The following is a 13,383-nucleotide window of genomic DNA, read 5'->3' as shown; positions in this document are numbered from 1 at the left end:
ATTTCTCCAATATTGTACAGAATTAGAATTAACAGTAAATTGGAAGATGACAGTATAGTCGCATGTTAGCAGTTAAGGGGATGATTACCTGATCTGATATCTTTCAAAATGTGTGTGAACAAGCGCATGATGGCACAGGCAACGACAATTTTTGAATACCTAATAAAAAGAGTGGTTGTTGGGTTTTTTTTGGCTGTGAAGGATTTTTAAACCGTCCTTGAAGATTTTCGACCCAGCAGTCCACTGACAGACTGACTGTGTGCAGCTGAAGGATTTTCAAGAGCATTGTTGCGCTCCACAGGAGGATCTGCAAGGTCACAAAGGAACCCCAAAAGTTTCTAAGAAACTAAAGTTCTCTATAACACAGAGGCTGATATTAACGTCAATGATTCCCCTGTCAGGGGAACAGAATGCACAACAATGGTGTGCATCACAGGGCTGGAAGGAGACAAAGAAATCTGTTGTCCATCTGCAGTTTGCTAAAGATTACATTGACTACTTGTATGTGGCTTAAGGGGGTCAATTCAGAAAGCCAAGCATATGCACTGGAGTTCTGCAGTCATATTTATATAGAGTCGCTGCCGTATAATGAAGGACTGACTGTGTACAACACTAATTCTTTACAAGTATATAAATTGAGGGTCTTGTACATTGACAACATTTTTCGATTAAAGTGTGAGAAATATCTCCACAGGGCCTTTATCGGTTTTCCACAGCACACTGAGGAGAATATTGAATTTTTTTTTTCTTTCAGCTGCAAGGACAAACTCTGCATGAAGGCCACGCTCAATATAACACGCCGAGAATGTGTGTCTGTGAGAGACGAGCACTTGACTGTCACACACGCACACAGATGAAGGCACTTAAGTTGGCACACTGAGAGGTGACAGTTTGTATAGTCGGACAGAACAGGCCATTACACAGTGATCACACATTTGCAGGATATTTAAGTGAAGCCATTCACTCTATAAGTGTCCCGCATCCTTGGAAACACTTGCAGACCAGTGACAGCAACAACTCTAACACATTTGATGCAGTCGTCTCGGGGGAGAACTGTTAGCTAAGCTCATTATTGCTGGTTTTATTCTTGATTAAGCCCATTAACTAGAAATCCTGTGAACTTTGAATTCCTGTTGATCGCTGTCCAACTTTTTACTCTGATTTCCCTCCCTCAGGCAGTCATTGGTTCCACATCAGTCAGACTGCAGAGACTTGAAACCTGCTGCTGATAGATAATCCATCACAGTCAACGCGGAGTCACCTTTTATTTTATTCAGTTATAAGTGCATATTGAAAAGTTTGCACTGCACTGCCAGGCAACAATAACTGAACTCTTGACAGAAACCAAATCAGACACGAGGTTCACTGTGATAGATTAGGTATTTGCAGCCACTTACGACACTGTGCAAGTTGGCTCGAACAAAAATGAATGAATGCATCAAAGAGTGCAGAAGAAACACATTAAGCCTCTTAAAGGTATGGCTGGGGAAATGGTTTTCAGCAGTGAAAAAGGTGTGATTTATGTCCTTTCACAGCCTAAATGCGTAGCATTCCTGTTCTCAGAGAAAAGGTCCAAATAAGCTGACCTCTTGTTTGTTGTCTTAGTAAACTGATGGATTTACAATATTAGGTTTTGGAGCTAAATTAAGCCGTAATACGGCTGGCAGTTCAAGAAAGTGGTTACATCCACAAGAAAATTGGTTGACAAGTGGATGATTTTCACATGTTTGGGTTTTACATAACTAGTGCTGAGTTGTCAGTCTGTAGCCCATATTCAGCCTCCCCATGAAGAGTGTGCTTTCAGGACATAGTTTTGTAATAAAACCCATAACGCCCCACAGAATGTCTTGCTTCCACGGCTGCTAACAGTGCTGTCAGCTGAAGTGACAATCACACTGGTGCTACCAAAGTGTGGCTCAGGAGTAGTTCAGCCATTTTTACAAGCATTTGTGAGCACATTGCATGCAAATTGCATGTATGCAAGAAACTAACACCAAACTGAAGTGTACTCAGTCACTGACATACTGTTAAAAAATACATATTTGTAACAGAGCAAAAAATAAAGTCCATTATTTATCACCCAAATACTATCTTCATTATTAAGCATTTTTTAAATCAAGTTTGCTGAAACTGGAAAGCAGCATTTTTGTAAAAAGCTGCATAACTTTCAGTAGAGTTGGTAGCTGCTTTGGATTGTAGGAGGTTAAGTTTTGATCTTTGGGTAATTAACTAAAGCCTAACTGTTTTCTGGTCTGTTGGCAGGCGATGATCATTAGGATGTTTGTTTATGAGAACATGAAGTGCAGAAGCCAGGACTGATTTGGTCACACTACCAACGAAGAAGCACATGTCTACAAAATATTTCAGTAGAATTTGGTGGTATGATCAAACTGATATCTGAACTCGTCACAACATGACTACTGAACGGCTTTCATACACAAGCTTGTGGTCAGTGCTAACAAGCACCTGAGCAACAATGCAGATATCCATCCTTAGTTATTTTGGAACTAGTTTGAGAGAAAAATACAGCGGATCGATCCTGGGGGGGCTTTGGTGTAGCCTCAAGCCTGAAATACATATGTTTGAATCTGCCTCATGCATACTTACCCTCAGTGGTGGATCGGTTGGTTCACAATTATAGCTTGATAGCTTTTCTTTAAACTGTATCTACTGTATGTTGTTTGGACACACAATGGTCCATGATTTTATAAAGCTATTAAACTCTGTTTTATTTCTTTATATTTCAGATTTATGAGCAAGATGACCTGTCAGAGCAGATGGCCAGTCTAGAAGGGCTGATGCAGCAACTCAATGCCATAACAGGCTCCGCCTTCTAACATCTGAGCCCGGCCCGGCCCTGAATCACGGCCTAGTCTGGAACCCTTCTTCAAGCCTCGATGTCACCTGTTGTCTGGTCTTTCAAGGCACCAACAGGTCAATCTGGGTTTAAAGATGCCTCTGTGGAATCAGATCTCCGTTTGTGCTGGGTTAAGTCTGTTTGGTTTCTACTGGTCTTGGCTACTATCCACTGGGACCGGGATTGGAAAAAGGAAATTCAAAAGAGGATAAACACTACAGCACACAGCATCAAGAACAGGACCAGTGTTGAGGGGCGTCTTTAGGAGTTTAAACTGAAACCCCTTTAGACCCCTCAACCTCAAACACAAAACTAAAAAAACCCAATGCCTAGCGCCTCGACTTAATGAAACAGGGGGAAAGGATTATCACAAAAAAAGAAGACAAAATTACAAGATCCCTCCTGTTTCTCTTATTTGTGATATTTATTAGCATCCTTCTCCGCTGAGTTATCTTCAACTCAGTTACTGTGACTGTACCTCACTTATTTTTCATTATCGCCACTCCGTTTTGTCTTTTCTTTTTCTTTGGGTATTCCAACTTTGCGCATTTACGGGATCTGCATTTGGTTTGAAAATGCAACACAAACCTAAGTGAGAAATGGAAAATACATCCTCAGCCACCAAAGTTTCAACAAAACTTTTTTTTTTCATGTGGATTCAAGGTTGTCTGTTATAACAGAGCGAGGTGATTCACTACGACATTTTTTCTCATCGTTTATCTTTTTCTGTCTTACACAAAACAGTATGATTTGACTGAAACACACATCACCCAAGCCCAAGATACCCTTCCACGTTCTGGATCTTGAGATTAAAATTGTAAAGTCCGGTCTGAATCATCTGGATCTGGATTCTACTAACTTTTTCTTACAGGACTGTATAAAAACCTCTTTAGACTCCCACAGTTGGTTGCTGCTCCTGACCAAGCCTTTACTCTCCCTAACGCAGAAAATGTCCAGTATTTACCCACAAGGACTTGTGTCGTTGCCAAATTCTCATCTCTGAAAGCTTACTGTAACTTTTTTTTGCTAGTTGTTCAAGTCTGGCCTAAAAATGGACTTGAAGTGGGTGAAAAAGATAAGATTTGAGGAACAAGGTGGAGCTGGTTTGAGATGATCAATTCCATTGTGGAACAAAGAAATGTCTCCGGTTGGAATACAGCAATTGTTCATGTCAAACGTATGTTCAGTCACTCTAAACATGTTAGTCGCAAAGTGCAGCATCGCCCCCCTGTTGTCTGGAGGACTAAAGAAGGGTTACAGTCTGTGAATATCAGTGTTGTTGGTCTTTGGGACACTAGTTCACGTGTTCACCAAAGATACATTTTGTAGGACACTCACTGAATCATGGTTATTCTATGAAAAACATAATAAGCACTACCAAAATCGAGAAAAGGGTAATTAAGTCATAATCATAAGACAACAGTTTTGACTCTGAGATCACAAAACAATAATTTTCTTTTCTGTCTTTAAGTTGTATGCATAATTAGCTTCAAAGCAACCACAGCAGGGCGCTGTGTTGCTCTTGTCAAAAATGGAAGAAAAAGAGATTTGATGTTACCTTTATTATTAATGTTTTTATTGGGGTTGGAGATGATGGGGCAGCCACTGATGACGACTGATGAGACAGATCTCTGTCATGGTTTATTTTTTCACTGTGCCATTTTACAGTGTCTGGCTGGATGTGAGTGTGCTGTATCTGGGCTTGCTTTTGATGAATCCATATTTATTTTTCATGAGACAAACACGAGTGTACCTCTGCCGACCTTGATCAACCACCTGGAACAATGGCAAAACCGTCAGCTTCACTTTGAGTTTTCTTCAGGTGGTTCTGTTTTTATACAAAAAACGATAAGAGAAAATGTGACAAAAAGATCAACACAAATAATGCATAATCCACAAAGTATATTTTTACATTTGATGTCCTGTCAGAGCTGAGTTTTTTTTAAGTCAGGTTTTTTTAACCACATTTCTGCAGAGAGCTACTTTAACCACAGTGAAATATGATAACCTCCAGCCTTTGAACATGTCAGACATTTAGTTTAATTCAAAAATTCTTTGTTAACTGGTATAAAGAAGCCCTTTTGTGCCATTTGTAGTTTTAATAGAAGCCGTTTAAGAAAAGGTTGACTGAGGAAACAAATTGCAAAGAGGGAATTTAAACCTGAAGCAACTGCATTCAAGGTGTCCTCTGTAGCATCAGTGCAAAGCATATGTACCTCCCTGTTCTTTAAAACAACTGCATTTGCATTGACAGCAGGCCAGAGAACCTGATTTTGAAAATTTGATGGTGATGAGATGGGTGGGGATGTTTTTGTTTCTCTTTCTGAAAGAGAAATCATATTTGTGAAAAGCGGCATTAGGACAGTGAAGAAGGTGTACACTGTAAAAAAAAAAATCCTAACAAATTGATCTACACTGGAGTTTTTGTGAAGGTCTCACTTCTTTCTTTGCTGCTGCAGCAATCTGTTTTTCTAAATATCACCCCCTCATTCTTGCAACATAATTGGAAGTATGTGGAACTACACCACCTGTAACAGTCACATTTGACCACCTGGCTAAACGACTGGTAAGGATAGTCATTTTGTCTGCCTGCAGAAAACCAGGAATTCAAAATGACTAATGATTCATTAATCAGTAGGGAGAAAAAAAAACAGGCAATCAGTATGCTCTGTATTTGACTCCATCACCCCAGTCTCCATATTGTAATTTACAGACCTTTATCTTTCTGTGATAAAAGGAAAAAGCCTGAGGGAGACAGAGAGAGGCAGAGCCATGAATTGATATTCAGGGGTGGTTTGTATGTGCGAGTTAGGGCACAGAGGAATGAGCCCGTGAATTCATTATAACGTAGTTTCAAATATTATGATTCAAGCTCACGCTCGCTGGGCCGTTACGCCGGCGGAGAAAAGTCCCGGGCACGGAAGGGATGGAAAGGTAACATCTCAGTAGTGCGAGCGCGGGTATGAAAAGCGAGCGAACGCTGGCAGGCAGGCGGTGAGGGGATCAAACTCATCAGCCTGTTCTCGGAGAAAAATCCCCGTTTCACTCTGCTCTTCCTCCCCTCCCCTCCTCTCTGCAGAGCAGAGCTTTGTAGAGACGGAACAATCCTGTGCTGTGGGGTCAGACTAAAATTTGATTATAAAAAAATAAGAAAATCAGATTCAACAATAAATTCTGAATCGAATGGCCTGTTGACACAAGGCATTTCAAAAAGGAAAGAAAAGAAGGAATGATTAAAGTTAACTGCTCTTACTGGTGAATTTGCACATTTTAGCCCATTAAATGTCAATCACATCTTCTTTTCCAATTATCATCCATCCAGCTGGACCTTTCTGGCAGACGTTTGTTTGTTTCATTTCTGAAAGTCAGCTTGCACACATTGTTTCCAGACCTTCGTATCACTGCCAACTTGTCAGGTTTTGATCCAGTGACTCAGATGATGTGTCAGTGGAAATGGAAGCAACTGCACAGGTTACTTTAAGTCAACTTACAGAACAGCTCTTAAATCAAAAAGTAAAAAAATAATTAAGTTGAGCAGTACTAGGAGTCTTTAAACTGGTGGATCCATCAGCCAGCCATCACACTTTGCATTTGAGCAACTTTATTTTAGTCAGTGTTGCAGAATTGATCTGTATTTCATAACTGTTTCTTCTGAGTTTCCTAGAAATGGCTTGTAATTTCAGCTGTTTCCGTAATAGACCACATGCAAAAGATAGACACTGAAGTTGTCTCTCGTTTTAAGTCATCACGCTCATCACTTAAGCTACTGTGATCTCAGTTTTTGAAAACAAGGAGCAGTAGGGATTCGCCACTACCTACAGCATGTCTATTTACACTGAATTGGACCCAAACTTACAAAATCAACACCAAGCTATATAAAACAAAATACAAAACTAGTGGCTGATTTCAAAACCTCTTTAGAAAAGCGTTTACTGAGGTTTTCAAGTGCGAAGTTGGGCAGAGGTCAGAGTTTGATGGCCATTAGAACAAAAAAAAAGCAGGTTTAAGGCACTTAGTTTTCACTTTTCAACCTATAAGAAACATCCATCTTTTATGTCTACTCTTTGGTTTCCAACTGCCATTAGTTTTGTATATTTTCAATTCGTAGACCACTGATAAGTCCAAATCAGGTCAAAGTGCTTGCTCAAATTATATTTTGACTAATCTGATCAGGAATACTTCAGTTACATAATGATGGGTTTGTCTCCAGATGTCTGTCTGATGCCCTGCTATACTTTATGCACAAGGTATCAGGCCTACAAAAGCCCCTCCACTTTGAAGTCTCTACTATTTGAAATTCATAAACTTGAGCTGAAACCAATGGATGCCTGGAAGGAAGGAAATCAGTCTAAAAACTGATGCAGGATCTCGGAAATAATCAGTTGGGCTGAAACCTTTGAACGTTTTTAGGCACGAACTAATTCATGAAACACCTGTACACTCTGTAGCGTTTACATAGGACATTTGGTAACTCTTAGAAGGAGAAATCAGTTGGACTCAGATAAAACACTTCAAAGTAGCACGGATAAGCAGCTGATTAAACCTTTAAATAGGTGTTTTTCCCCTCAGCTGTCAAAAATCCGACTTTATACCAATGATGTGACTTGAAATGTTCTTTAAAGAGAACACCTAACTTTTTTATCCTCAGTCATTCGCCTTCATGAGTTTTTGTCATCGTTGAGATAAATAAGACATTCTCTGTAGCTATACTTTTCGCTTCAGTGTTATTTTTCTTTCTCCATATTTAGTCACTTTATTTGAAGTCTTTGTGAAATGTTAAAATGGGCTCTGTGTTATGTTAATTTGTTCCTCCTGTAAAGTCGACACACGGGGACCAGATGAGACGGGGCTGTTCTGCTGAGGACTTATCCCAAAAGCCCCGTGTCCCTTTAAAGGGAGAAACTAAAAAAGAAAAGTTGTTTTTGTTTGTTTTTTTACTTTGGCAGCGCAGATGCAGCCTTTCAGCACCTGCCGGGAAACACAGACACATCAGATGTACTACATCCAGTGATGGCAGGGATCGTCCTGTACTTGAAATATCAAAGCTTGGATCCACAGAACGGCAAACGTGTCTATCAAAATGTTCCAGTGCAAGATGCTGTACCCCCAAATGGCTCACTCGGTGACTCATAATGCAGAAAGCGTTCATCAAAACAAACCATTTCCTCTCAGACTCAACCTAAATGTTCTTTTATTTCAGCAACAAAGATCATTTTATGGAAATCCGCCTACTTAACTTAGAACAGTGTAATGGCCAGATTTCTAAAAGAAGAATTAAATGAGCTGATTTTTCTTTTTTCTTTTTTTTTTTTTGCTTATTCAGAGATTTTTTCCCCTTCAGTAACCAAACTTTAAGATCCACGGCCTTTGCTGTGCAGTGATGTTTGCCTTAATACCTGACAAATTACCTGTATTGGCTGACCTTTAGTTATAGGAACTAAGAAACTTGGGGGAGAAATTCTGCCTGTATTCTCCCAATACTTGCAAGGAAATTAGTTTAATTTACGTTATCGGCATGTAACAGCTGTAGGACCGTCCTGTACTCTACCTGTTTTTTCATTTTTCAGATTTTAGACTTATTTTACTTTACAACTTTTTTTTTACTTTGTTTGCCTGGTTTCTGTTGATTTCTAGTGTGAAATCAGCTCTTTGAGAATTGACTATACAGTCATGACCAAAATCTTTGGCCATGACTGTAGGACTCTGATCCATATATAGAAAATACATCAATATTATTCAGGGGGACCAAAATGTCAGCATGTCTACACATCAAGGTGGACCTAAAATTACATTAGATTGAGGCAGATAGGTTGGCCTCTAGTATTTGACTACAGACAATTGAAGCTCCCCTCCTGCAAATATCAGCTAGAGTGGAGGCATTGTCAGACTGTGGATGGGGACAAGTGGCAATTCTTTCTGATGCCAGGCTGCTTTAGCGCTATTTTAAGCTAAATCTCTTCCTAAAGTTTATTTTTATCTCTAAAGCCAACCAAACATAGGTTTTAAAAAATCTGTTTTTTATGTTCCGGTTATATTTCAAATGTATCAACATTGTTATTTAGGTTAGAGGACTTGTTGACAGGCAAGAATATTGAGAGAGATTAAATGATGCAGACACTGTGACTGTGTGGTCAACATGTTAAGAGCAAGCTTTTATTTGTGGCAGTTAGAATAAACATCTACTTAAAGGGGACATAAATTTATCTGAATGTGAAATGTAAAGCTAAACCATGTGATTTACTGTCAATGCGCAAAAAGATCGCAAAATATTGCTTTATGAAATAGAGTTTCTTCATCTGATGCTGGAACAGCCACAGAATCACCATCATCTCAACGTCATCATCTTATTTTATCATTCAGTGCAACACAAAATGCCCAGTTTCACTTCTTCAAGTGTGAATTAAACAGTGCACAGGAATCTAAAAAGGAGACTAAGGACTGAAAAGGACCTTTTCTTCTTCAAGAGTCTGACCCCACCCTCACCCCATCTCCTAACAGCCAGAAGTTGGGTTTTTGCTTCGTGTGTATTTTACTGTGGAGAAAAACATTGCTGCAGCAGAACTACATTTTTAAAAAGCTCCTTTTTTTTTTACAGTGTACAGTTCCACTAGAGTAGAAGTAACTTTTTTATAATCAAATTTAATATATTATTACTATTATTACTTTATTTCGAGTGCTCTTTAAATCTATTATTTATAACCATGTGATATTTCTGCAAATGTGCATTTAGATTAGCAAAGAACAAAAATTAAAAAAAGAGGACTGAAGCAGTGTTTTATTTTTCTTATTTTAGGTTACTGCCTTAAAAGGTTTCAGTATTTTTTTTTTATATTGTTGCTTATTTACATTCCTTGACGAAGCACTCTGTTTGCCACCGTGATTCCTCGTTCCAAGGAGATGCAGTCACCTCCGATTTCTGTTTATTGTCAGTCCGAAATCTGGATGGCAGGGCTCCGATCGCATCTATGCAGTTCTTCTTCATAGTTACAGCAGACCCGCCGCAGGGTCACATTTAAGTTTTATTCTTTGCCCACTATCTGGAGCCAGGAAATCCAAATCTGGGGCAAAGAGAGAGGCACCTGAGTGGAGCTGACGTGAAGTGTGTTTCATCATGACATTAAAACTGAAGCTTGAGTTGAGCTGCAGGAAAGTGTTCACTACTAAATGGAGTAATTTGTATTTGGTTGTATAGCTCTCCATTCTTGAGCAGCAGCAAGAACAGAGCAGCTGGTACCGACAGCAGATATGACACTGGTCAATCCAGATACAGCATGGATTAAAGCTGTAGTGTAGGTGGGTTGCAAAGCAGCTTGCAGAGTGCAGTTATCATGGGCAGGACTTAACTTTGTGGTGTGCTTGAGTCAACACTAATCGTCTGAAAGTAGTACAAACGGTGCCTTTGGACAAACTCAGACATGATATATTTGACAATGGCATCTATAGAATAAAAATCTTTCACCTCAGTAACTGATTTTTTTCATGTGCTCACATTTTTATTCTTGTAATGACAATTTTTCTCTTTAAAAAAACGGACTATATCAAAAAACAAACCAGATGTTGGGTTACGTTAAGTGTTCACTCAGATTTGATTGTTAGAGACATACCAATGTTTCAAATGGAATCATTATGAAATTATAAAAAGAATAATTATTTAAGGACAAGTAAAGCACCATATGTGTTTTACATACTCCTTATTTCAATTATAGTAGAACACTTTCAGATCCCCTTTATTTTTAAATGTATTTTTCTTCTTCCAGTAGGTATCATTGGGTTGGTTGATTACTCTGATTACTGATTTCTCATCTGGAGACTGATACCTCACTATAGCTATAAAAGATCATTGAATACTGACCAGCACTACTGGTCAAACTTTACATCTCTCTATTAAGGCAAATATGATGACTTCTTCTCATATGTCTGAGTGTCTCTGAATGCACCGCCACAAAGAATGTTCTAAATGCTTTCAGCTGCATTTCTGGATGACTTCAGCATATCTTTGCTCACAAAGGTGTCATTAAGTGGCAGCCTGGAAGGCAGGAAATCAGAGTAAAAGCTGATGCTCTGCAGGAAAGAAAAACCAGTGCTCTTTGTAGTTAATGGACTAAAACCTGTGAAACACACCGGGAAGGTCCTGTACGAGTGAAGGCTCCTTGTGAACTAGTATAGTGTCAATTGTGTGAAACTCAGAAACACCAAGCAGACTTGATAAGGTGGAAACTGGCTCAGCTCACCTCCCACATTTCAAAGGGAAACTCGACTTCATTAACTTCTTTCTTTGGGCGCTTCACTCCTGTGTGGGACCCATTGAGGATCAAAAAAGGGACAAATTACACGGTGAAAAAAATAAAATAAGAAAAGGGAGGGTTAAATAATAGAAAAAATAAAGTTGGTCAGGGATGTGGTGACTAAGAGAGGTCTGGTGTCGTGTGAAACCATCTCCGTCAGCTCCATGGCAGACAGTTTGAGGCCAAAAGCTTACAAAAAGAAAATAATAGAGTAGAAAAAAACCCGAATGATGTGGACCTCATCTCTTCAGGGCGAAAGGGACCAAATTAAAATGACCCTTATCTCCTCTCACACAGACAATTACTTCATTTCCAGAACATCATTGTTGGACAGAGGAGCCGACAGATGGACGATTCAGAGTAAATACATTTAACTTCATCCTTTAAAAAAAAGTCCAAGACTCATTATAACCAAATTAGCTTAGTGACTGCAATATTTAAGAGTGTACATTTTGTTCATTTAAGTGAAGGGGGAAAAGTGGATGATGATGATGAAGACAAAGTAAAGTGAAGTTTCTATCCACAATGTTGTATACAATTGCTGGTTTTGTAATGCACTGTAGAACAGTCCCATGGTCCTTTTTTATAGAAATGTTATTTCAATGGTGCATTCTTTTTGTTTGATAAATAAAGTTTTGATACAAAAACAAACACCCTGTTAATGTGCCCGATTACTCACCACACAACCAAATGTGTGTATAATAGATGTTACGGAGACTTAAAAACCGAGTCACAACAAAATTAACTACAAAATTTCAGGGTGAGACTTCACCTTACTCAACCTGATGCATGAGGAAAGGCTGCATAGGACTCAAGGGGAGTCTGTCATAGCCCATTATACAGTTAGTGTCAGAATGATCCATCAGGCTATAGTTAGAAAGGAAATTGTCCTTAACTGGAATATGCTGAGGAAAACCTGTTGGGTTCAGCTGGCGGAAAAATCTGTGTTTTGTTGCTGCTGTCATCTTACAGAGCATCCTCCAGGGGATCCAGGACATCTTACAGTGTGTTGATGTGGTGACAGAGTTACGGCAACACTAAGTCAGGTCTCTCACTATCGGTTTTCACATTTTAGTACCCGTAAAGCATCCTTTGGCATCACATTTAAGCTTTTTTGTTTTTTTCCCAGCATGCAGGATTAATGTTGTGAAGATACGTATTTTAATCCCAACCTCGATCTTTTCCTACACTTATTCACAGAGTGAGAGGGAAAGTAGACAGCTTAAAATGTGACACAAACCAACAGAGGTCGAGTGAAACAGTAATTCAGGCTGTGAATTTGATTCCATGCCAGGCCACTCAGGCTAAACCTGTGTGTTATTTAAGGCTGTTTAAGGAATTTACTTCATATTATTCACTTGATATTATTGGCTGTCTAGTATTGAAAAAAGTGCTGTTAGTCTGCCGGTTGTCTGTTTTTGACCAATTTATTAAACTCAAAATAATAGTAAATGGAGGTCAGACGCAGAGTCTGCAACCAGAATTATGATGCACAAAAAAAACAATAGAGAGGGCAGCACGGTGGCACGGTGGTTAGCACTGTTGCCGCACAGCAAGAAGGTCCTGAGTTCAATTCCACCATCAGGCCGGGGTCTTTCTGTGTGGAGTTTGCATGTTCTCCCCGTGTCTGCGTGGGTTCCCTCCGGGTACTCCGGCTTCCTCCCACCGTCCAAAGACATGCAGCTTGTGGGGATAGGTTAATTGGATAATCCAAATTGCCACTAGGTGTAAATGTGAGTGTGAATGGTTGTCTGTCCCTGTGTGTTGGCCCTGCGACAGACTGGCGACCTGTCCAGGGTGTACCCCGCCTCTCGCCCTACAGACAGCTGGGATAGGCTCCAGCGCCCCCCGTGACCCTGAAAAGGATAAGCGGAAGCGAATGGATGGATGGATGGAAAAAAAAACAATAGATTTCTTTTTAAGACATTATGAACATATTTAACTGAATTTCTTCAATACTAATTATCAGAGGTTAAAGTGTGATGTGGATGAAGGGGAATCCTAACAATGGGTGTGGGGTAATGAATTACTTAGAAATAAGCCAAATAACAATTTTTTAAAAAGTCTGAAATATTTTTTATTGTATACAGACTGTGACCAGCTGATCTGTGGTGCTACTGTGATATCCACTGCTCTTTGTGGCTTTAGCCAACTGAATCCACTAAGATAACCACATTTAATGAGCTATATTGACATCTTAGAGCATCACATGTTAGCTCGAACATTTTCAACACACTGCAC

At 39.5% G+C, this 13,383-nt stretch overlaps 1 protein-coding gene across 1 annotated transcript in view; it reads left to right on the top strand.

Annotated features, from left to right (window-relative positions):
* dcc (DCC netrin 1 receptor) overlaps nucleotides 1-12,573 on the top strand; it is a gene marked incomplete at its 5' end in the record, with an annotated part of 257,227 nt that extends 244,654 nt beyond the window's left edge. The window contains one exon of the mRNA XM_014341226.2: nucleotides 2,748-12,573. Within this exon, the coding sequence (XP_014196712.2) occupies nucleotides 2,748-2,837 (90 nt within the window). The remainder of the gene's footprint in view (nucleotides 1-2,747) is intronic.
* Nucleotides 12,574-13,383: the final 810 nt, after the last annotated feature.

This window comes from Haplochromis burtoni, unplaced genomic scaffold, assembly GCF_018398535.1.
Source record: "Haplochromis burtoni strain Fernald_Lab_line unplaced genomic scaffold, NCSU_Asbu1 Contig_449, whole genome shotgun sequence".
NCBI classification, from domain to species: domain Eukaryota; kingdom Metazoa; phylum Chordata; class Actinopteri; order Cichliformes; family Cichlidae; genus Haplochromis; species Haplochromis burtoni.
This window is presented reverse-complemented; position numbering and strand designations above follow the sequence as displayed.